Source organism: Meleagris gallopavo, chromosome 2 (assembly GCF_905368555.1).
Source record: "Meleagris gallopavo chromosome 2, MGAL_WU_HG_1.1, whole genome shotgun sequence".
In the NCBI taxonomy this organism is placed as follows: domain Eukaryota; kingdom Metazoa; phylum Chordata; class Aves; order Galliformes; family Phasianidae; genus Meleagris; species Meleagris gallopavo.
The window spans coordinates 15,220,846-15,246,096 of record NC_139405.1 but is presented as its reverse complement, the minus strand read 5'-3'; the positions used below and the strand labels follow the sequence as shown (position 1 = coordinate 15,246,096).

At 42.4% G+C, this 25,251-nt stretch overlaps 2 protein-coding genes across 2 annotated transcripts in view; both read left to right on the top strand.

The window, feature by feature from the left end:
* The window catches only part of ACSS1 (acyl-CoA synthetase short chain family member 1), a 34,661-nt gene extending 22,784 nt beyond the window's left edge, over positions 1–11,877 (top strand). The window contains exons 9-14 of the mRNA XM_085219060.1: positions 2,563–2,675; positions 3,518–3,644; positions 5,164–5,291; positions 6,878–6,941; positions 7,573–7,691; positions 8,581–11,877. Coding sequence (XP_085075186.1) covers positions 2,563–2,675; positions 3,518–3,644; positions 5,164–5,291; positions 6,878–6,941; positions 7,573–7,691; positions 8,581–8,757 — 728 coding nt within the window. The 3' untranslated portion in view covers positions 8,758–11,877. The remainder of the gene's footprint in view (positions 1–2,562; positions 2,676–3,517; positions 3,645–5,163; positions 5,292–6,877; positions 6,942–7,572; positions 7,692–8,580) is intronic.
* A 322-nt stretch (positions 11,878–12,199) lies between these two features.
* APMAP (adipocyte plasma membrane associated protein) lies at positions 12,200–25,243 on the top strand. Its single transcript, XM_085219063.1, has 9 exons — positions 12,200–12,360; positions 15,092–15,208; positions 18,305–18,420; positions 18,913–19,005; positions 20,738–20,854; positions 22,117–22,291; positions 22,748–22,882; positions 23,213–23,405; positions 24,405–25,243. Exons 1-9 carry the CDS (start codon positions 12,269–12,271, stop codon positions 24,612–24,614), a joined length of 1,248 nt encoding a protein of 415 aa, XP_085075189.1. The 5' UTR covers positions 12,200–12,268; the 3' UTR covers positions 24,615–25,243.
* Positions 25,244–25,251: the final 8 nt, after the last annotated feature.

The following is a 25,251-nucleotide window of genomic DNA, read 5'->3' as shown; positions in this document are numbered from 1 at the left end:
AGTCTCTTCCAACCTAAGCCGTTCTATGATTCTGTGATTCTATATGTGTGGAGAAGAATTTGTACATTCCACACAGCTTGCTGTGAAACCATGCACTTAAAGGACACAGCACAGCTGTGAGCTTCCTGCCTCTGCTGGAAAAAAGCCTTCCCTACTCTTAAATTTCTAGCTGCTGTTGAGCAGATTATCCATTTCCTTTCTAAGCAAACTCTTCATGATTTCACTCTTATTTCTGCTACCAGCCTCTCTATTCAGGATAACTATCACCCATCTCAGTGTGGTGAGTTAGCTTCTGGCACACAACCAAGTTCCATTTAATCTGGATCAGACTCACAGACTCTTTTTATTTTCAGATTTGAAGTAGAACAGCAGCAGCGTTATCCACTCTGTATTTTCTTAATACCTTAAATCATTTGGGTTCTCACCTTCTTAGCAGGAGAAAGTCTGATGGATTAGGTGCTACATGCTTTCCTCCTCCCTGCTCTGAGATAAAACACTGGTGAAAAGCAGTTGATGGCTGTACAGTGATGGAGATGAGAAAAAATGGTTTTTGACCCAATATTTTTGGTTATAGCTTGTATTCAGTTACTGATGCATGCAGTATGGTAGGTCGGTTCTCCCTTATAAGGGTTAGATCTTGTAAGAAGACGTATTTTTTGTGGGTTTTTAGAGCAAGAACTCTCAGGGGAGAGGTCAAAGAACATTTACTGGACAATCTGTAAGTGCAAAGTGCTCGATTCTGAATTGGAACCAAGTGTAGTTTTGCATGCAGTTACCAGCTCCTGGAAGCATAATATAATGATAAATATTCATAAAATTGATTTTGTTAGAAAGTAAAATCAATCTTTCTCCACAGTTGATGCTTCCATTAAAGAGGAAGCCAAATTAATCATGGATGCACTATGTACACAATTATAAATGCAAAGGGAATATGGAAAGAGATCACAGAAACAGTTTGATGGATGCTGGTTGTGATCCTGCAGTGTCACCTCTCACAAACGATTTCATTATAGCTCAGTAATTGCACTGCTCTGTGCAGTGTCCTCTATGGTACATTGCTCTCCAAAGCAGCAACACGTTGCCAGCTAGTAAAGCCTGGTGGGTGTACAGATCGGCAAATGACGATTTAAGAATCCACTTGAAAGTCTTTGGATGAGTGAATAAGTGAGACAGCAATTACAGGAAGCGATTTTAGTAGTGTTATGTGCAGATGAGAGAGACGGAACATTTCTGTGGCTTTTAGTGTTAGAATATTAGGAATTGCTGGGCTGTGATTGACAGTAATGGAATCAAATCTGTGTTTCAGTTCCAGGCATAGATATTCACAGTGTAGAGGAAACACTTGGTAGTTCCATTTTTGTTTTTCAGTTAAAAAAATACCCACAAAATACAGCTGTTCTATGCAGCTGTGAACAAAAGCTGTTTTTGAGAGACATCTCTAAGAAGGTTCTGGAAGCTTTGGTTGTTGGTTTCTTACATTACCAGTTTAAGACAGGTCTTTCCCATACAAATAAATTTTGAAGCATCCCTGCTACCATTCATTTCTGAAGCATGCATTTCTCAGAGGCCCTTCCTTGTACCCACATCAGGGTAACTGATGGATGCAAATTCAGGGTAAGATTCAGCCTTTCCAAACCTTGATTTCAGTTTCCACAACCTCAGCAAAGCTGGTGGAGCTCAGCATTCTCTAAGTGGCAGAACATAGCTTAGTTTCTACAGCTATATTTATCAAAGCTTAATGTTCTTATGTTTTTTGTCTCTTGTTTATGTTTTTGAATTACTTTCAGATCTTATTAAGGTTGGAATCTGATTTAATGTTCATCCCAGCAGGCATGAAAAAAGAATGATTAAAAGGTTCAATTTTGAATAGAAGATGATCTCAAATTGCTTGTAAGGGGTGGGTTATTCTCATTCTCTGTAATAACAGTAATTCAGACTCCTGAAGTGCTTTTCCTACTAACCTTAGACAGCTGTAGAAACAGCACAAGGAGTTAAATCCCCTTTCTCTATAAAATCACTACTAGGGTAGGAAATGGGGCTGATGAGTATTGTCCCTGCTGCCAAGCAGCCCCATTCATGTGAAAAAAAATCTTGGAAGGGTGTATGCATTAGAGCTCATTGTATTCATTGCTAGCTGGTAGCTAGAGGAATTGGTTTATCCGTGAGCTGATTTAGTGCCAGGCTTTTGGGCAGAGAGCACATGGGCTTAATCAAGACACACCATGTCCATGGAAGGGTGCTGAATGCATGCACAGTGTCTTGACATTGCAGGGTCAGCAGGCCTTCGGTGCAAAGCCAGTGCTGCAGCCCATGCAGTACTCCCCAAGAAGAGCTAAGTGGGACATCTGCGGTCCTGATGCTCAGTGGCATGGAGGACTACTCTTCCCTGAGAAGGCTGCATGGTCCCACTCTGTGCTGTGCTACTTGATGTTGAATAGTTCCTTCCCAGTGGCTTTTACTTGAAGGTGGCTTCTGTATTCTCTTTAACAAGGAAGAACTAGCATTTGCTTTCATCCAGCATTGAATGAATCTCAAATATTTTATTTTTCATTATTCTTCCAGAAACTGGTGGCATCTGCATTGCCCCACGGCCTTCAGAGGAAAAAGCTGATATCATTCCAGCTATGGCTATGAGACCCTTCTTCGGGATTTTCCCTGTTCTGATGGATGAAAATGTGAGTTGAGGCTGTGATGGGTGCCAAGAAGAGAAGCGACTGTGTTTTTCTGCCTTAATCACCTTTCCAATGGGAGAGGAACAGGATCTGGGAGGACGTATGTTCCTCCATTAAAACAGTAGAATAAAAGAGCAATTTATACATCTGAGCATATCTCAAATATCCATACAGATTTCCAGCCGGGCATTGCAAGCTATCTGCAAATCTCTAGAGAGATTAAAGGCTACTTCTTCAATTTCTGAGAGCAGTCAGAAGTCATACATGTCTTGGAACCAGGGAGATGAACAGCTGGCACAGTGCATACAACATCCAGTGACTTAGCAAGACTGGCGAAGCCAGAGATGAAGTCTTCCAAGGGAAATTCAAGGCATGAGCCCTGCAGGAGTGCATGTCTGTAAGAGAATGATGCTGATCTCTGAAGCTTTGCTGAGCAATCCCCATCAGCACTCCAGTAAAGCATGTAATCTCCTCATACACAGTTTAATAAGGGAATGTGATGATTAATGTAAGTGAAAGGGAAAGGTAGCCTCAGTCCAGGCATCCTCTGGCTGCTTAGCATGCCTTTGTTGTCATTTTTTCCAGCCTTGCCCTCTGCAGAATCACAAGATTCGCTGTTCTTTGAAACTTAAAATTGTTTTATCTGCAGTGCTGCAGGCCTTGAGGAGTAAGGAATGCCCAGCACAGATGGTGTGTTCACTAGAGGATTCATCTTCTCCCCATGTGGCCAACCATTGGCAGTCTGCACTGAGCAACAGGGTGATTCTTACTGTATCAGTGAGTCAGAGGCACTTGTTATTCTTATTTTGCTCTTCTGATCATCCTTTTTGTGCTTGAACCTGCAGGGAAGGGTTTTAGAGGGCAATGACGTGTCTGGTGCACTTTGCATCACGGAGCCATGGCCTGGCCTGGCAAGAACAATCTACAGAGATCACCAGCGATTTGTTGACACGTATTTCAAAGCCTATCCAGGTAAGGAGAGTGCCAAGGGAGTGTGGTTTGCACTACATTATAAGAATGCTGAATATTTTCAGCAGTGCTTTGTGATATTTCTATTTGAGCTAGATCTTCGGGGTTGCTGGAATTTGGTGTGTCGCGTGTTTTAAGCATGCAGTAATGGTTCTGGCTGTCACATGGAAATGCATTTATTGATAAAAATGTAGTGCCTAGAATAAAAATCCAAGGACACTTTCCCTGGGGCCATTTTTGTCTCGTTTGGAAATAAGCATGTAGGATGAGAAAGTACCTCCTGCATCACTGAATCTTGCCTGGGCTGTCACATGCTGTGTTACCCTTTTTAAGCATGGTCACGTTGTACCTGGCAAGTAATTGCTAGTGGCAGAGAAAACATTTTATGGGAAATTGGGCAACACCATTGTCTTCACTCACGGCAAAGAGCTTGGGAAGTCACAAGGTAGAGAAAAATTGGAAAGATGGCCCGGCAAGTTGTGCAAATTGTGTGGAAAATAAGAATGGGAAATTGATGAAGTTGAATGAGCCCCTATTCTCTTATCTATTCTCTTATTATTCATTTCATATTTGCATCTGAAATCACAGTGATATTTAACATAGGTTGATAGCTCCTATCAATAGATAATTGATTGGAAGGGTAAGAAGCATGACTGAAAATACATGAACTGGGCAGTAACGGATCCTGCCAAAAGCTGCCTTCAGAGCTTGCAGCGTTAGCTGGCAGCTGCTGTGCTGAAGTGCCACAGGAACAATTCTCTCCTGGACATGGCTTTGTTTGTTTGCTTTTCAACTAACCTGGTAGCGGTTTCTACCATGGTCATATGCTGAAAAGGGATCATTTTCTGGGACCTGAGTCTGTTAGCCAGGAAAAGAAGTGGCTTTTTATCAGACCCAACATAAGTGATTAAAAAAAATTGTCAATATTCCCATATACAGAATATAATAGAACTGTTCATTTTTAGCTGAGCATTTGCAATTTTCATTGAGCACTGAGGTGAAGCTAGTAGCAGACCTGAGTTTGACCAGCAGCCTATGGCATGATGGCATGTGGCATTTGAACTATTTTGGGGCTGTATGCATCAGCTTGGGTGAGCAGTTGCTATGCATCTGTAAGAGTATAAAGCACAGGGAGATCTGAGAACCCTTTTTGTTTTTGTAAATCCAACAGAGCACCACTGTGTTGTGTTGGTGGGCTTGGTTTTATTGCAGGGACATCAGCGACTGGTTGCTGCTGGCTGCCTACAATAATTGTAGTCAATTATGCCTACCGTTGCCTTGCTGCTGCTCAGATGATTTAGCAGCCAATACAGCCTAATGATAGCAGCCAAAGGCTGAGGATAGCAGAGGGAAGTGGAAAATGATGTGTGGCCAATCATGCACCTGTAAGCTTAGTCTGCAAACTGTCTGATCCACCCTGCCTTACTTGTCATCCTAGAGCATCATCTATCCTGAACCAGAGTCCCCAGGCAATAGGCTGGCACACTTCCTGCTAACAACCACCCACATCTCTTTCCATTAGGTTACTATTTCACAGGGGATGGTGCTTACAGGACCAAAGAAGGCTATTACCAGATAACAGGGCGCATGGATGATGTCATTAACATCAGCGGACACAGGCTTGGGACGGCAGAGATAGAAGATGCAATGGTAAGCTGCAAGCAGGCACACATCTGTGGGGCAGGGTAGCCCTTGAAAGAAGCTGTATGAATTTAAACAAGTGCAAAATCTGATTTGTTTGTAGCAGCAGTATTGCCTTTGAACCTCTGCCCCTACTTACATGCAGCTGTAATTTTAGATGCTGGTAGAGTCCTTGTAAGGGATTGGCTCTCCCATTCCTTCCTTTCCCTTTGCTAACAGTTAGCCTTTACTTCCCAAATCAGTGGTTCATGCTCATCTGGACTAGCTGAATATGGCTGAGAATTCAGTAGCACTGAAACAACCTTGATTCACATTAGCTGCAAAGATAGATAGCCTGTCATTCTGAGAGAAAATAGTATTAGCTCAGAGGATTGAAAACAAAAAGTCCTCAAAGCACTTACCTTCAAAGCTTGACCTGGATATTTATTTCAGTATTATGTGCCTTGCCTGCAAACAGCACTTAAATGTAACATCTGTTAAACCTGAATTTATATGGCACACAGGATTCTGTTGTCTCCTCTGTGAGTAAATTTTTTTGTCTGGATGAACTTACGATCATGGATATAGGATCTGGTTCCTCCCCCACTTTTTATATATGTATATGTGTGAATATGCAAATATATTTGTATGCTATATTGCTCTGTGATGTTTTTTTTCATATTTTCAATCTAATTTAAGACATAATCCAGTCTTTGGTGTGAGATTCGGGTACGTGAGTTCTCCCAGCCTGTACACCCAAACTGTCTCCTTACTGCCAATGAGTATCAATTTCACCCAAGAAGTGTGGCAGAATAAATCACTGTTCTGTAGCATAATAAAAATGTGCATTCAGCAGAACAATCCTTCCATGCTTCTAGGAAGAAGTGAAGGCCGGATTCTTTCTTCCTTCTGGTGTGCTTCGGTTGCTGATAAACACTGATCAAGTTTTGACTGTGATATTGGCAGCTTTGCATTTGTTCTGCTGAAGACAGATCTCTGAGGCACAGAGCAATGCAAGACTACTTTTGTGTGTGATTTGGCTATGGCCAGACATCACTTGGGACTGTAGCTTTACACACACAAAGACAAAGCGTCACTGAATCACAGACTGGTTGAAGTGTGAAAGCACCTCTGGGTTTATCTACTCCAGTCCCTGCTCAGCAGGGACACCCAGAGCTGCTCACCAAGGCCCCTATCCAGGCAGCTTCTGAAAGTCTCCAAGGAGAGAAACTCCATAACCTCTCTGGGATACCTGTGCCAGTGCTCCAGCACCTGCACAGCACAGAACTGCTTCCTGATGTTTAAATAAGACCTGTTGTGACCTATTGTTGTCTCTTGCTGGTGCAAATTCAGCTTCGTGTGCTTTGGGTCCAGCGGTGTATGTAAAAATGCTTATTAGTGTATTTGAAAGCAGGACCAATCCAATGAGTAAATGCTACTCCCAGAAACTGGTGCTTGTGGCCACTAGCTGACTATGGAGTAGGGAGGTGGAATCCAGCTTTCCTGTTTTGCATGCAACAAAGAGATGGCAAGATACTGCAGATACTGCAAAAGTAGCTGGCACAGATGCTGAAGGGCTTTACGCTCTGATTATTTTTGTTCTACTTTTTGTGAAGGCTGATCACCCTGATGTCCCTGAGACAGCTGTGATTGGGTATCCCCATGAAATCAAAGGAGAAGGTACGTGAAAAACAGCATCCTGACTTGACACATAAATATATTTAGTTTCTAACCTGGACTCTGTGCTAAGTGATGTCTAGGGAATAGAAGACTGGTTACTGTTGGTTGACTGGCAATACAGTCCTAAGGGACAAAGGCAATCATGAAAATAACTTCCTAAGCTAAGTGCAGGTATTGGCAGGGGGGTTGGTCTCGATGATCTCTAGAGGTCCCTTCCAACCCCTACAATTCTGTGATTCTGTGATTCTGTGATTGCTCCCTTGACTGTTTTCATTCGTAGTGTTTATATATGTGATAGAGCTTTCATAAGCAGGATTGTGCTCAGAAAAACCCTTTGAACAGATTGGTTTGTGTTGGTATTGATCCCAATGACTCTGCTAGTCATTGTTGTGCTATCATTTTCACTGAGACCAATCTGGTCTATGGATGCTAAGACAAGACTGGATCTTTATTCTAGGGTCTTGAATCTGACTGCTTTTGTAAACATGACTGATGGTTTTCTTGTCAGTCCCTAGATTGTGCCTAAGAATGATTTAAAACCTGCCTTGACATTCAAATGAGTAGTTCTGCCAGCCAGGACCTAATATGAGGTACTCATATTTCATTTTCATTTTTCTCATTTTTCTTCTAGGTGCCTTTGCTTTCATAGTGCTGAAAGAGCAGACAGCTCATATAGACCACGTCAAAGAAGAGCTCAAAACTATAGTGGCTACCAAAATAGCAAAGTATGCTGTGCCTGACCACATTCTGGTAAGTGGGAGACTAAGGGAGACTGGGAGCAGGAACAGCCACATTTAATAAGCCTTGCCTTTCCTATCTGCTGTGTTGCAGTTGTCTCTCTCTAGCAGGACAAAGGAGCAGGAAAAGAGAACTTGCTGGAGGGATCTGTGGGTGGAGGAGGCAGGTGCATTGGTCTGAATGTACACATCCATGCACAGAGAGTACTGAGAGTACCTTTCCTGGCAAGAGTTCCTGGCAAAGGGGAATTTAGGTACACCCTGTGCCTTAAGCGGCATTTGTCATCCCTTCTTTGACATGCAGCAGCATTGTTATTTCAAACTAAAAGAGGACAGACTTAGACTACGTATCAGGAGGAATTTTTTTACTCAGAAGGCAGTGAGACCCTGGCACAGCTGCCCATAGAAGCTGTGGTGCCCTGTCCCTGGAGGGACTCAAGGTCAGATTGGATGGGGCCCTGGTCAGCCTGAGCTGGGGGGGGCAGCCCTGTCCATGGCAGGGATTGGAGCTGGGTGTGCTTTAAGGTCCCTTCCAACCCAAGCTATTCTACTGTCCTATGAGTTTTCAGGTGTTTGTAGTTCAACAGTTAACAGCTTATTCAGGGCCTGAGTCTCCAAAAACCTACATATTCAGCAGCACCCAGCCTGGAGTTACACAGCAATGAGTGAATGAGGAGCAAAGTCTAGTTAGATAAGAATACATTTTATAGCACAAGGTATTGATGCAAGCAATATTCCTTTGTTTGGACACAAACTACTGTGCTCAATGAGTAGATCCTAGGAGTCTCACAGGAACTGCAGCCATGAGATAGCGCCAGGCTTAGGATAGTTCAGCTAGATTTCCACGTTATTTCCATCAGGATCCAAGTTCTGATACAGGTGTGTCTTTCTCTTTTCTGCAGGTGGTGAAACGCCTTCCTAAAACCCGATCAGGGAAGATCATGAGGAGGCTGCTGAGGAAAGTAGTCACTGAGCAATCAAGTAACATGGGAGATGTCACCACACTTGACGATCCAAGTGTCGTCACAGAGATACTGGATGCGTACCAGAAATACAAAAAGGAGAAGAGTTCCTCATAGCAGATGCCTTTGGAATATCTCTGCTCTGGAAATGTGGAGGGTCTTGAATGACGAGGCAAACAACATGGTTCTCTCTTGGTGTATTCTGCAAAACTCTGTTCCCTTCTAGAGAAATAGGACTTCTTCTCCACAAAGTGTTTTGAGTTGTTCAGAGCTAGGAGCCGTCTGCTGTCTTGCACAGTCAGGGAGCTCCTTTTCACTGCTTCTAGGGCTGATGTAGAACAGCCATTGGCAGTTTCCATTAGCTGTGGTGAAAATAATACGAGGTAAAACAAGATGAAGATGTTAATATTTCTCATTTCAATGGTTTTATACAAGGAAATGTTTTTATACTATACTTTCACTTTTTTAAGAGCAGCCTTGGAGTACATTCCTTCTATTTTTCCTTCAGCTTGGATATCCAAGTTCAAGTAGTTGTTTTTAACTGCAACTGTGGTGCCTTTTTCAGCAATGCTGTTTTTTTTAGTAGATATTTCACATGTGTTATTAGGGAAATGAGAAGGACATGGCTAATCAGATATTTATCTCATGTTCTGATAATTCCTGTGGCTTTCCTCATAATAACTTGTGCCTTCCACTGTATTTCCAGAACTTCCCTGAGATCATGAGCCTGTGTTTCATCATGTCACACGCCTACACAACCCAGCATTAGAACTTCCAGTTACAAAACTGAGCCACAAAGCCCGTCTCTGAACTCTGCACATCTTCAGTGCATTGGCAGTTGTGTATGAGGGAACTGGTCCCAGTTGTTTTCATTCTCCTTTAAGAGACTGAGATCTCACCAACTGCGATTTTAGAGCAACTTTCCTCTTCCTCATTGGTGATGGTAATTTCTGTAGTTGCTTTTGTTTCTTCAAGTCATTATGAAAAGGAAACCATATTTACTTTGCTGTCTGTTAGAGGAGCATGGGGGAATAAAATCCCAAAGTGTTCAAGAGAGTTTTGAAGCTAAAGAGATGTGCTAGAAGGTTTGTTGTGACTTGCTGAGTTGTATGATTTCTAGTCAATGAATGGTTATTTTAGCCCACTCCCAAATGATCTATAATCAGACAGGCAATCAACAAAAACAGGCACCCAATTTGAAGGTAGGTTGGTTCTTTCATCAGAAGTTGTCTTAATGCTTGTCATTTCAAGATGTGCTCTGTCATGTCTGTCCCTTCCATAGGCTGCTGTGCTGATCTTCCAGCACATGCCATGCTGGTACACACAGATTGCACAATCCATAAGGAGAAGGAAGTGCCTGTCAGATGCTTTCTGGGAAATGATGGTGGTATTCCAGACTAGCAACTTCAGAATAACAGGAAACAATAGTCTTTGTCTTTCATATGCTTTCCAAAGCAAGGAGTGGTGAGTTTTTGGCCAGCAGAGATTCTGCTACCAAATGAGGAAGACAACTGTCAGTATGATGTGTTCTCAGTCAGGCCTGTTGTCTCTGATCTCAGAGTTCCTTTTGAGTATGTTAGGTACATTTGTTGTTGTATTTTTAAATCTAAATGTCTCCAAGGTCTGGGTAATGCAGCAGGGGTAATACTTTGTTGCAGTTCCCATCTTTCTGACTGCAATCCATTTTTGTCTAAGCTAAGTATATATCCTGTGGACTTCGTAGGAAGTTGAGGATCAAAAAGTTTGACATAGCTGACAGCCACTATGTACATCCTCTGTTGCACTGCAGAAATAAAACCCCTCTTCCTTAAGTGATTTTCAAGTGGAGAGCTGACAGTAGTTAATGCTTCTGATAGAAAAAGTAGACTCCCTTGTTTAGACAGGCTGTCTGCACACGCACAGTCTGAAATATAGGGTGGAGAAAGAGAAGTGGTCTTTGAACAAAATCATGTACTTCATTTTTAATTAAGAAAGCATTTTCTATATTACAGAATTTCCTTGACCTTTGGACCTGAAATTTCCACGTGAAGGTCCAGTATTCACTGACATTTGATCTAATTCATCTGAACTGCCTCACAAGGACTGGCTGTGCGCTTTGGTGCACTGAGACACTGTTATCCAGTTCATCTGGTGAGGGAAAAGGGGAGATAAGTGTACTGCTCCACCTGCATCCGTATACTCTGAGGCCCCTTTGGATGCTCATAGAGAGTACATGGAACTGTCATAGTACTACTGTCATGGAATCATAGAATCATCATAGTCAGAAGAGATCACTAAGATAATCATGTCCAGTTGTCAGCCCATCACCACCACTAAGCATGACTCTCAGTTCCACATCTCCACATCTGTTGAACGTGCATTAAGTTTTCCAGCCTTAGAAATCCTCCCCTCATCTTTTTTTCTGTAATCTCTCATTGCAATGGTTGCATTACCAGTGCTAGTCTGAGTTGAGCTGAACATTTTGCTGTTTCCTGGATGTGGTGAGCACCAGCAGTGACATTTGGCAGCAGTGCTTTCAGCTTCATGTGCAGCTGTTTCGTCACCCATCCGGACTTTGCTTTGAGGAAGGGCTCAGCCTGCAGAACTGGCACTGTGGTCCTCGATTCCTGAAATACTAGGAGAAAGATGTCACTAGCAAAAGACTTCAGGCCCGTTGCCTTTTGAACTGATGCACTGATGCAGTCATCAGTGGCAAAGGTGACTATACTTGGAATACTTCATAGTGGGATCATGGGATACTCTTGTGTATGGTTGATTCATTTGGGAAAACAAAACTGATGGACCTGTGTGCATCCACAATTAATGTGGGGGTGATGTGCTAGATTGCATTTGTAACCTCATCAGAAGTGTTTCAGAGTTAGACTGCTGCAGTCTGACACAAAGGGCAAGTGAAAACATTCAACAAGAGAGGCAAGGCCTGCTAGGGAACAGAGCCTCTAGGTCTGTTGCGGCAGCATCCAGTAGTAATATAACCTTGCCATGCCTGTCCATCATCTTCTTACCTCATTTTCACACTCAGATCTACCCATGAAACCTGATCTTGGTTTTCCCACCTGAGAGACCAGACCATGATTTTCTTAATTTTAGGAAACAAAAAGGCATCTCCTTGTTGTACAGATTAACGTTAAGCCTTTTGTTGTTGTTGTTTTAATTATCGTACTTTACATTTATTGTCATTGACCGAAATCCGTGATCTCTGTATTCAGATTTTCATTAAAAGAAGCATCCACTTCTGCACCTTTGTGTTATAGGCGTCTTGACTCTTCACGTGTGGGGTTTCGCTCCCAGCAGCCAGAAAACCAATTTTACACTCCACACCAAGCTCTCCCCGCCCGTTTCACGCCAGCCCCAGCGCAGCCCCCTGCTGCCACCTGGTGGATGGAGCGGCTCTTTCCCGGAGCGGCAGCGGGGATGCGCCGAGCTCCGCGCTCCTGAGGACGGGACCGCGGCGGTTCAGCGGCCGTCTGGAGGCGGCCCCCGGGCACGGCGGGGCCGAGCAAAGCCCCGTCCCGCAGCCTTCAGCGCACGGCAGGAGGCCCACCGAGGGAGCGCGACGCAGCGCGCAGGCGCGGCCGCACCGCTGGGCGGGGCGGGGGGCGGGCGGAGGCCGGGGCCGGAGCTGCGGAGGATGAATGAGGCCGAGGGGCTGCGGCAGCGCCGGCCGCTCCGCCCGCAGGTCATCACCGAGGACGGCCCGGCGCAGGAGGCCAAGGAGGGCAGGTGGGGGGCTCGTCCGGCGCGGGGCTGCGGGCCGCGTACCGATAAGGCGCCGCTGTCCGCCCGGGGCATCGCTGGGTGCTCGGTGCTGCTCGGGCAGCCCCGTGTGTGCCCGTGGTGGGGTTTGTTCGTCTGTCTAACCATCCATCTATTTACGTATTGGGGCTGTTTAAACGCGGTTCGCGTGCAACTCGTGGAGCAGTGCCGCTTATCCCGTTGTGGCTTCCGCGGACCTGCTGTGGGTGTGACTGGCTGTTGTGTAATGCTGTTAGTTTGTTTGGAGCTGGCAGTGGTTCAGAGAGGTGATTGCACGCCTCTGTGTGCCTTATAAACACTTCATTGGTTTGAGGTTCGCTTAAGGAAGATCTCCTTTACGGCTCCCTGTGTACCGATTCCATTCAAAACTGGCAGGGAAGCCTGTAGCTGCAGGCGGTAGCAGCAGTAAGAAAGCAGCGTTTGCTTTGCCTTACACCAAAGCACGATCTTCGAGGTCTCTTCTAACCTAAACCACTCTTGCCTGGCACTGCTTTGGTTCACCATCACTGATGTCTTTTCCCATTTGAGTACCCCTCAGATTTTCCTCTCAGTCCCTCTGTGCCACCAGGGTGCAAGAGGTGCTTATTACTGAACTCATAGCCCCCGTTAACAAGGGAGACTATCAGCACCTTTCAATTGCTCTTTCCAGCATCCACCTCTCTTGCTAATTTCTCTCACATCAGTTGTGTTCCTAGGACTCTGTCAGCGATCCAGAATATCCACGGATCCCACTCTCTCGAGACTGTCCTGCACGAAGCAGTGGAAGTACTTCTGAAGGATGCCTGTGTTCAGATGGGAGCCGTGCAGAAACTTGCTGACAGCTGCCCTCCCTGCTGCCACTCCTGCCGTTCCTCTGCGGAGAGGAGGCAGCCCCCACAGCTGGCTGTGCTGACCTCTAGTGTCTTTTTGCCAGCCTGTCTCTAAGAGCTGTGTGACAGCATCTCGTTTTAGTTCTCAATGACAACTAAATCAGTGTTGTTACAGCTGGAGGATTGGGAATTGTTTGATTTTGTTGATGTGCGTTTGCTTTTATTTAAATTCTAGTATTTCAGCATTATCTAAAGTAGGTCTTGCAGTTTGCAGGCTTGGAGTGGGGGTTTGCATGTTGCCTCCTTCTTTCTGCCTGTTTCCTTTATTATCAATACATTGCAAGTTTGATTGAGGCTCAGAAATATGACCTTTACCTAAGTTATGCTTTCGGGAGCTTTAATTAAGTTGGCTTAGCAGATGAGTCCTCATTCACCTTTATCAGCTTCCTTTTGTGTGAGCTATTCTCAACTGTCACAAAGGTGCTTCTGTGACTGCTGACAGCATTTTCAATTTTAAAGTATTGAGCCACCATTTTCTGAAGGACTATGGAACGGTGAGGCTGGCGGCTGAAATCTTTGTGTAGACTTAGAGACCACCTCATATCCCTGTCACTCTCTCCATTCCAAGGACAAGGGGAAAAAGACTGGGATGCTTTCTCAAGACATCTGCTGTTCCAGCAGACAGTGGTGAGGTCTGGTGGTTCATCACAAGGGCGGTCTAGCCCCTGGGAATTGCAAAGAGGTCGGTCAGTGCAGATGAGAAAGCTTATTTGAAGCAGCTTCATGATCTCATCTTGGAGATAGGCTTATTGCTGTAACACTGCTGGTGTGCCCAAAGGAGACTGCTGTCTGGAAGGAGCTGTGATGGCCAATGAATATTTTAGCATCAGTTTGTTGTTGGTGCAAGCAGTGACCAGATCCAGGCCTGGCTGTGTCCTTCCTTTCCCAGCAGATAATCCCAAAGATTACTTCAAGGCTGATAGCAGCACTGCATGTACATGCTGTTAACTTCCCAGTTGTGCTGTTTGTGCTTTGGGCAGCAATTCTCTGTCCTGTTGTTTGGATGGCAGGCTGGTGAAGGACAGCACAGCGAAAAGGTCCAGGATTGATGCAGGGCAACTGGGTGCCATTTGCCTCTGTGTAACTGATACTGAGTGGAGTCTGGCTGGGTGTCAGTGAGCATTTGGGAGTAGCTAAGGTTTGGTAGCTGCTTTTCTAGTTCAGGGCTGGGATTTGTTGGGCATGGCTCTGTGCTTTCCTCTGCAAGCGCCTGATTGAGGTTTATCAGCTTGTTGAGAAGAAAGTATGTTTTTTTTCATGTGGAAAAAAAAAAACAAACAGGTTCTGCTGTTTGTTCTGTGTAAGTAGGAGGTGCTTAATTGCGTCTGCATTTTGGGGCTTGAGTTTCAACCCAGTCTTCACTATGTTAAGAAAGCATTCAATTAATCTCCTCTAATCTTGTATTCGTTGTATTAGTTGCTGGGACTCTTTCATCTGCGATTAGTACCTGCCTGATTTCTGCTTCTTGAAAAATTCTGGAAGGTGGAGGTTTAACTTAGAGCTGGGAAGGAAACTGCTGCCAAAACATTAATTCAATTTAAAAGAACGAAGTGTTGGGTTTTGGTCAACTGTAACTTGCGTGAAACCTGTATGTGATGCTACTTTCATAGCCTCATGTGGTGCCATTGTGCAGAGACTGCACACATACCCCTTTGTTTTATTAACCTGGCCAAAATGGGATTTTAAAGTATTTGAGAAGGTGATTGAGTAAAAGTATATCTGCCTCCTTTGGTATAGGAAATGAGCTGTTAAGGTTTGTGGATTTCCTTAATTATTACATGCTAAAATAGCGTCACTTGTTAATCCTATTTCTTGTGTGTTTCTGACAGTGCTTACAGCAGCAAGGTGTTCCGTGTTACCTTCTTGACTTTGGCTGCGTCTCTGGCTGTGCCCCTGCTCGGAGCAACTGTTCTACTGGATTGTCCTATAGACCCCCAGCCTATAAGGTATGTTGTTGCTTTGTTTTAAAGTAGATATATGGAACTGTGACTTTTGCTATGTGTTGTACTATTTTTTTTTATGAATGAGGCAGCTGTGTAAAGTGATTCCAACTGGATTAGGAAAATGGGGAGTGATTGCATTGTTACCCATTGCCAGGGCTTGCTTTGCGTACCCAATCTGAGGCACCTTTGCAGTTTTGTCAGCACTGTCAGTGAAGGAGCTGAATTAATTCCTTTCGTCATTAATCTCAAAAATGTTTTTGTTTTTTTTTTTTTCTGCTGTCCACGCTGTCAGTAGAGCTTATGCTTGCTCACGTGTGCTCTTGCCTTCAGGGAGACAGGAACTACATTTTCACTAGGGGCCAAGCAGAACAGTTGAACACAAGCTGTACCCATTTCTGACAAGAGACACTATTCATATGAAGATATAAACTGAATGGATAACCTGACTGCGTTGATTCAGTGCTTTGTACCAGCTGAACCGTATGGCGATGTTATATTTAAATGCACATCTTGTGAAGTAAATGCATTTACTTGATTTGTGTCTTGAACTGTCTGAATTAATATCAAATATGGGATTTAACAGTGAGCCAGCTGCACGAGAGGATATGACCTGCATTGTGTGTGAAACAGTCTGATAGTGTGGTGAGGTGATTTGGTGCTTCTGGCATTCTGAAGTAAGTGAAAAAGCTAACTTTGTTGAAGATTTAGGTTCAACTTGATAATTCTGTAATGAAAAGGAAGAACAACATTGTGAACATTTCTAGGGTTTAAAGAAACTGTTGATGTGGTAGAGTAGTACTTACAAAGCTTGCCAAAAAGCTATTAGGCCTAAGCTGCTTGCTTGCAAATCTTAATAAAATGCTTTCTGCTGTGTTGAGTTTAACAAACTATTCCCTGAAATACGTTGCAACTCAATTCTGGAACCTGGTAGGATTTGTCTACAGAGCTTTTCCTATTATGTTGTTCTGGTCTATTTCTCATCCAGGGCGTAACACTATTCTGCATGCTTACATCTCTTACTTTAAGTCCCTTTCGACACACCAGGGCAACCATTCTTGCCCAAATCAATGACTTGTATTGCTTTAGATTCTTGAAGTGAAGCTAAAAAGCTAATTAAGGTGTGTTTAGGTCTGTACAATACGAAGGATAATTCTATGTGGTGTTTCTGAAGTGTTCTGAAACAGCCGAAGTAGATGGATGCTTTTTGAAGCAATGACTTCAGTGGAAGAACATGTAGAATTTGCGTTCATAGAGATATTACTCTGGTAAGCCAGTGGAAATAAGGAGGGTTAAGAGGGCAGGGGGGAAGCAGGTGACATCTGAAACTTCACGTGAAACATTTACAGCTGATTTATTCCAAATTCTTTCTGTGTGAGCCTGTATTGCAAGATATTGACCCTGGGGAGGATTTTCTACTTGAAAACATAACCATCCAAAGTTCTTGGCAAATAAGTGAGTTCCTTATCTGAATCTGCTGTTATCTTAATCCAGAACTCTCTATCACTTGAAAAAAGGGATGGAAAACTATCTTGTCTTAGCACTGCGAAAGCAACTCTGCTGTAAATCTTGTGTGGACAGGACCTAGTACTCAAATTAGAAAGTTTGCTATCTGTAACCAAACAGATAAAGTGTGTATCTCTCTCTTACATTATTTCTATTGTGTGCCTGTTCTCTTCAGTTCTGTAGCTTTTACAGTTTGCAGATCCAGCTGACTTTTTTACCCCTAATTGCTAAATACATAGAAATTTCCACAACTTTCACTGTAGGAACAATGTGGTTGCAGTGTTGCTGGTCCTGGGGAGGTCCTGGATCCTGTGTATCATGGCAAATTTTGGAGTCAAACCATGTCTTTAGAGATTCTGCAGGTGGAAGGCATTTGCTTGTGGTCATGTAAAGAGTTTTTTAAATTTAAAAATTCTTCCAGAGCTTTGCCCTGGGAGCTTTAGTGTGCTCCTGTGACTGAGCAACTAATGAGCTTACCACCTTGAGCAAGAATGCAGCTTCATTAATGACTTGAAATCATGGAGACTGTAGTGGTTGATGTTTGTGTTTTTAAGAACCTAAGAGTGTGGCTGGAACATATTTGCATTTATTAGCACAGCTGGGGCTGAATTTGGAGCACAGTGCTCTGGAGTGTGGTATTTGATTTGAAGCTGTGTAGACATCTTACTAGTATCTTTCTCCATATTTCTTTACTTGACTAGAACTTCAGTTGACTTAAATAAGGCTATTATGTGAATAAAGGCTTGCAAAATTGGACCCTATTTTATAGTTTTTAGATTTCAGTGCAATTCCCTTTATGTGCAACTTAGTCCTTTGAGTTGGTCTTTCTCTATGGGAATGCATTCAAGTTATGAACAAGAATATATCTTTCAGTATGGTAAGAAAATATGCACGTTGAATGCTGGAATGTTTTCTGTCACTAGTAGTATGTTAGTTAATTATTAAAAGTTATTTATTTCCCTTATTGAAGATGCCATATGGAGTCAGATCTTAGTGTATTGTTATACAATATTGTTGTAAGTCTTTCTGTTTTGTAATATGCATCTGTCTTTCCAGGAAAAATGGTTTGGTAAAAACAGCTACTTCAGCTGAGTAAGAAAAGAATAATTCTATTACATACTGGAACAGGTTGTCCAAGGAGGTTGTGGATGCCCCATCCCTGGATGCATTCAAGGCCAGGCTGGATGTGGCTTTGGGCAGCCTGGTCTGCTGGTTGGTAACCCTGCACACAGCAGGATGAGCATTGTGGTCCTTTTCAATCCAGGCCATTCTATAATTCTGCTGTGTCGTGGTGCTGAATCCTGTGCCTTTCTGTAAGGAAGATGGGCATGGAATGTGTTGCTGTATGGATACAATTTAAGAATACATGATCAGTCTTTTTTCAGATCAGCAAAACAAGAAAATTTTGATCTTTGATGAACAAGAATTACTTTTTCAGCTTGCCAGCTGTGTTTTCTCTTTAGAAATACATTATATATGAAGCGTAGGTCAGCTTTCAGGAGTTGGCAAACTAGGAAAAGGTGGATCCAACTCGTTGCTCAGGAGTGTTTGCACACTTGTGCAAAGGGTCATGAGTTCTGTGTTCTGTTTTCGCAGTCTGAAGGAACCACCCCTCCTGACGGGTGTGCTAGAGCCCAATAACAAGTTACAGAAAGCTGAGCGACTATGGGAGAATCAACTGGTTGGGCCAGAATCCATCGTCAATATTGGCGGTAAGCATTGACAAAGGCTGCTTAGCAGTTGTCCTTTATTTTCCTCCTGCTAAATCTTCTCATGAATTATTAGAGTATTAAAAAAATGTATATAAATCCACAGCAACAAAGCATTCTAAATTCTTCTTCAGATTACAGATTTGTTGCCTGTCTTTGTTAATATCGTGCTGAAGTGACTTCTTGAAGCCACGCTTTTCTGTTACCTAGTTTGGTCAGAATCAACAGAAATTCTTTAGGAAACCTTCCCGTTTGTGACAGCTGAGCTATGGGTGAAATGAATAATGTGACCAGGAGGAAGTTTTGTTTTTCCCCTTTGAGAAGTAAAACTAGCAAACGTAAGATTTCAGATAAATTGAAGATAGAAAAGTCCTACCAATGGGCTCTACTAGTCTAGTCATCTTTCATTTGCTGCTTAATCTGCATGTATGGCGAAATTTGTGTTGTTTATATTCAGTTTTGTGATCAAGTTAATCACACCAGTTATTTTTGTAGATGTGCTATTTACTGGGACAGCTGATGGAAAGATTATCAAAATTGAAGATGGGGAAGTACAGACAGTAGCCAGAATTGGCCATGGTCCTTGTGGTAAGTGATTTCTGAGCACCCAAAAACAGGTACTTGTGTGGATGAACTTGGTGTTCTGTCTGGATTTTTCATGCAAGTGCGTATCTTCCCCTGTGGACATCTGTAACAGAAATATTACTGCATGAATGAAATATGAGTGGAAATAATTCTACAAGCACTGGAAGGAACAGTAGAGCAAAGAGCTAAAAGAATGGGAATGGGTGCTACCGATAACAAAGGACACTGCTCCTAGCAGTCAAATTTGGGAATTTAGTTTCTTCTATGCCACAACTACAAGGTCTGACTCTGATAAGGCTTGCAGCATGGATGACCTGTAGAAAATCCTGCATCTTAACCCCAGGAAGATGGGGTCATTGCATGTGTCACAAATAACGTTCCTTTTCCTGTTGGCCCATCCAGAAATAGCATATACCCAAAAAAGAAAAAAAGAAAAGGGCAGCAACCTGACATAGTGTTTATGTGAAGGTGAAGTCAGCAAAATTGTGAGGTGAAGGGCCACCCTGTAAAAACCGAAGACCTCTAAGCAGGTGTTAGTGAATGAACTCTGAGATAATGTGTGAATAGGTAAAATCAACTTGCTTGGAGATTTTGTAAATAAATATATTGTCTGCTGTATAGAATTTTACCTTGCATTTGTAGTACCAATTTCCCTTCCTCATTAAGTGCACTAGAGGATTGTGGTAGCAGTTATTTCTTGTTGAACTCTACACATCTTCTACAGCCGCTCATTTGTTTCACTGAATGAGTTTTCTGGAAGTGAGCGAGTACATCTGGTAATGGATTGCTTATTAGTATTTACCAGTTGTTGATGTCTGCACCCTTATTTTGCCACTGGTTAAGCAGAGATTGTAGGCTGGTGTTACGTAGCTCTCACTAAGTTGCTCAGCATTTTAGGTATTTTAAATGGCTATTCACAAGACCGGGCTCTGATCTGTTTTGGCTGCCTAACAAGTAGGGAAGCCTTGGCACTGACAGCAAATAGTCTGCTGCCAGCTGATACAAAGCTGGACTTTGAGCTCCTGTTCAGGCATGAATGTAGGGGAGGACGGATACGGCACATCACCTTTTCGGTTGGACTTGCATGCATCATATTCTTGGGAAAGGTGGCAAAATTGTGCTGTCCTGCTTCTTTGGGGCTAAAGAGGTAGTGAGGACCCTAGACTCGTGTCCTTCTGAGGCTGTGGAAAAGTGGTGATAGAAGGGCTGACTGCTTTCCCCAGCAGACTGTCTTGATAACATCTCGAATTAGAGATGTTCTAAATGTCACAGTTCCTTAGGATTCAAGTGGACACAAATGTTTCATGTTTATGGTGTTCTTCTTCCTAATACACAAGTCTGTAGTCATAAGAAAACTATTCTTTCATCAGAACGTTAGCTCTTTCCAGTTAGAGATACTTCCAAGGAGTGTGTACACTTAATTATGAAAATAAGCCTACAGTAAGACTGATTCTTCATAGGAAAAAAGTCTTTATTTAAATCCAGTTTTCTGACATTCACCCCCAGTTGGGGCAGCTGTTATCATTTGTCAGGCTATTTACTAGCTAAGTTTATCTCTAGACTGGTCATAACATGGAGCTACCTGTACCACTCCCACTCAGACAAGTAAGAACCGTTTCTTTAATGAACGGCACTGGCACTAATGTCTTGAACTGTAGTTCAATCTGATGCAGCTAGCATGAATGCCCTGTGTTTATTTGTATTTGGAAAACCATTTAAAACATTTTTTCCTAAGGAACTCCTGAAGATGAGCCAACTTGTGGACGACCACTTGGTATCAGAGTGGGACCAAATAACACCCTTTTTGTGGCAGATGCTTACTATGGACTCTATGAAGTTAATCCAGGCACAGGTATGACTTCTCTATTCAGCAGTTCTCTTCCACTGACAAATCTGCTCTTCGCTTGGGGTTTTGCCAAACACTGTAGGCAATGCCTGTCTTTTCTTTAAAGCAGTTTGGAGCTGTCTGGATGAAACATGCAAGAACTTTATTTTCTTGTAGCAATCACTTCTCTGAGTCTGTCTAGATCAGTGTTAACAGTTGCTTATCTTCTGGTAAGCTGTGTTTTCGACTGTCAGAATAGATGCCTTGGGACTCATGAGCTCTGTGCAGCTGTTAATTTTCATAAAGATAGAAAAATAATCTTGCAATTACATAAGGTTTTTGCTGTGGTTAGTATCCCTTTATTTCTGCCTTAATCTCATAATGTGGTAGTGAAGACCTCTTCTCTGTAACCCCAATCTACAGTAGGTGAAGAAAGGCATAGCTTGGTGTGGCTGAAGATCAAGTGGCTTGTTCCTGCTGAGACAGGCACTGCTGCTTTGTGTCCTTCACTGTATGTCCCTGAGCCAGATCTCAGTTTCAAGAGCTGTGTTGTGAGAAATCTATGGTTTGTTTTCTTGAAGGGTTCCCTTTCTTTACAGTTTATGTTTCCAGATTGGCTATGGGCAGGGGGAAGGAGGCTTGGACAAATACTATATTGGATCGATTGGAAGGGTTTAGACTGTGTGGCTTTGGGAAAGTGTAATAATCAAGGTTTCCCTTATTGATGGTAGACAGCTGCCATATTAGTTCAGTCATGCCAAAAAAAAAAAAAACAACAAAAAAACAATAAAGAAAAACAAACCCCATGCCCAAATATGACTACAACAGATTTTCATCAGTTGTATTAGAGGCTTGGCCATAATAATTTACCTGGTGATGTGCCAACTGTGCCAGAGCAGTTCAGTGAACCTGCCAGTGCTTTAATGTTTAAAAAGTACTCTTCTTCAATCCTACAGATTGATGGGGAAAGAGAGTGGTAATTGGTTTGCTTGAACTCTACAATGCTGGGACCTCCATTCATGCTTGGTTTAATATGAACTTCAGAAATGTGGCAAGTCTGTTGTCTATCAGAAGAAAAAAATATTCTGTTTCAGCTTTTCTGAAGAGTGTTTTCTCCTTCTCATTTACATTGTGTTGAGTTATTCCATTGCAATCCAAAACCTTCTTACTTAACAGAGGCAAGAATGGAAAAAAGTGAAGTGCTTGCTGATTTTCTGTTAGTATTGAAGTTGCTGCCCAGGCAGGACATATAAAAGCTGGCTTTATATGTGTGTCTTTTTTCTAACTAGGTGAAACAAAAATGCTTGTGTCAACCAAAACGCTAATTGAAGGTCAGAAGTTGTCATTTCTGAATGACCTTACGGTGACCCGAGATGGCAGGAAAATCTACTTCACAGACTCCAGTAGCAAATGGCAAAGAAGAGACTACTTATTCCTGGTTATGGAAGGCACAGATGATGGGCGGCAAGTATCCCTTCCCCAAGGCATTTAGCTTACTTTAAGCTCACCAGTAGGAATGGACTTGGACACTTTCTTGGTCTCCAAGCTTTTTGTGTTATAAGCCACCTGTGCAAGCACTGCACTGCCTAAGAGAGGGTGGAAGAAGATGTGGATGATGCTGATGAGACCTGCAGCAAAGTAAATGAGATTGCTTTTTTTTTTTTCTCCTTTTAGAAGACTCAGATGGAATGTGCTTTTTAAAAGGGAGGGTGTTAGCATTATGTTCTAACTAAATCTTTGATGGATAGACCTTTTGAGATTGGCAGTCGTATTTCTCCTGTATTCGTAAGCGAGTGCTTCCTTGCTATTAATCCTCTTTAACTTAGGTGAAATGCATGTGCAAGGAGGTGAAAAATGAAAAATGAAATCACAGTGGGTAAATATTTGTCTTTACAAACATGTATAATACTCTCTTTTTAGCCTGCTTGAATATGACACAGTAACAAAAGAAGTGAAAGTCTTAATGGTGGGACTGAGGTTTCCCAATGGTGTTCAGCTCTCTCCTGCAGAGGACTTTGTCCTGGTGTTGGAAACAACCATGGCTAGAATCAGAAGGTGAGTGTGACTTCACTGAAACTATTGATTCCGTCCACTTAAAAATTAACTGACTGAGCTGAATCACAAAAGAAATCCTAGACTGTGTGTGTAGTTATCAACATCAAAGAAGACTTTCCATTGGAGGTATCTGCACTGCATAATCTTTCTATCATGGGCTCCTTGAGCACAGTAGAGTAAGCTGAATTTTTCTGACAAAGAAGAATGTATATGCTTTATTTCCCTATGCCAAGCTAAGGAAAAATTATTTTTAAGTAAATTCCTGTTTATACTTTATTAATTAGACTGCTTGATTTAAGATATTATAATCCTATTATTTATAACTTTCAGGTATTATGTGTCTGGGCTGATGAAAGGTGGAGCAGATATGTTTGTTGAGAATATGCCTGGTCTTCCAGATAATATCAGATTAAGCAGCTCTGGTGGATATTGGGTAGCTATGCCAGTTGCCCGTCCCAATCCTGGATTTTCTATGTTAGATTTTTTGTCTGAAAAACCATGGATTAAAAGGATGATATTTAAGGTAAGAAAAAAAGAATGACCTTTAGTATGGGAATGGAAGTGACTAAAAAAAATTGGTTTGTTCTATTTCTTCCTATTCACAGGAAGATTAAAATAAATAGTGCTGTGTTTAAAACTGTTGTGGTTGTCTTCATGTGGAGCAGTTTGTGTGATTCATGTATAGAGAAGCAAATGTTAGTTTCAATGAGTAGCAGACAGACATCTCTTTGAATTGCCTTCCATGTTGATCTCAGAAGAAAGAAAGAAGAGTTATCTCTGCCCTAGCCATGCAGCAGTACAGGATCTGTATTTGGATATATGAAAGAAGACTCCACCTCTATGCCTGAAGTACTTATTACCAAGTGTTTGGAGAGGTTTTAGACAATTTCCTCTATTCTAGTGGCTTCCCTAGGCATCCTAGGTGACAATGTGTATGCTGCATATACTGCTATGTGGCACTTTGTTCTAACTCAATATGATTTTTTGATTAAAGAAATAGCAATAATAACATTCTGTGAAGGATATCTGATACTGAGTAAATGGAATAGTTCTTTTTACACAAATGAAGACTTGAAGATGCTTCCCTAAAAAAAACTAATTAAAATCAACTGGCAGCATTTAGGATAGAAGTGGCAGTTCAGCTAAATGAACTTTCATCTGTGCTGTGCTGTCTTTGCTGGTGCAGTGCAGATGCCTTAACAGAGCTATGAACGACAGAACTGCTATGGGTAGCAGAGCATGTCTGTAGCTTAGCATCAGCTGTGCCAGAAGAAGCTGCTGCCTCCTGTGAGGACATTTGTTCAGCCCAATGTCAGAGTGCATTTCTGATCTTTAAAAAATTTTTTTTGAGCTGTCACACTTTAAGCCTGTGTAATACTGTTTACTCAAAATGTGTGCTTTTGTTCTTAGCTGCTTCAGTGAAGAGGTGTGGAATGGTGTTTGGTTGCATATCTGACTTCCAATTGTGTACAACAGAGTCTTTTGATAACTTTCCTTTTTTTTTTTTTTTTTTGTCTTCTAGTTACTGAGCCAGGAAACTGTGACAAAGCTTGTGCCCAAGCGTAGCCTTGTTGTTGAACTTAGTGAGACAGGATCCTACAGAAGAAGCTTTCATGATCCCACTGGAGTGACTGTACCTTACGTTAGCGAGGCACATGAGCACAATGGATATCTTTACCTGGGCTCCTTCCGGTCTCCGTTTATTTGCAGACTTAATCTTCAGCATGTTTAACCATCCATCCATAATAAAGTGTCACAGTCCTGAACTACTCTAGAGGTATGAAGGAAGCATGTGATTGAAGCAGTGTGTGACTGAAGAGGAAAAGTGAAGACAGCCTGTTAACAAGTGCACTTAGCACTGCTCTATTGCCACAGAAAAATGTTCAGCTTGCTGTGTCTGTCCTTGGTTTGACTGCTCTTGCTTTGGAGTTGGCATGCATAATACTAATGTCTGAGGGATACGGTGAGGCATCTTTGTATGGTTATTTGCTCAAGCAAAATCCACTGCATTTCCAAACCCAACACTGGAGTTTTCTTAAACAGGCAACATTAATCACCCATAATGCAACTGTATGTTTATCTTATCATTGAAGGGTTTACAATGTATGGAATTTAAACATGTATGATTTCGACTGAAAAGGATATCTTGCATGTGTTTAAACTTGAAAGGCAACTGTTCAGGAGTGATTACAGTGCATGTTCTCATTGCATACAATGGTGCTGTGGTATAGGCAGCAACATCTGGAACATGCCTAGAAATCTAATTATTCCACTTGGATTTTTTCAATTCCAGCTTATGTAATCAACATTGGAAACTGTGGTTAACAGCTAATCAACATGCAGAATCTGATTTGATCATTATCTATGGA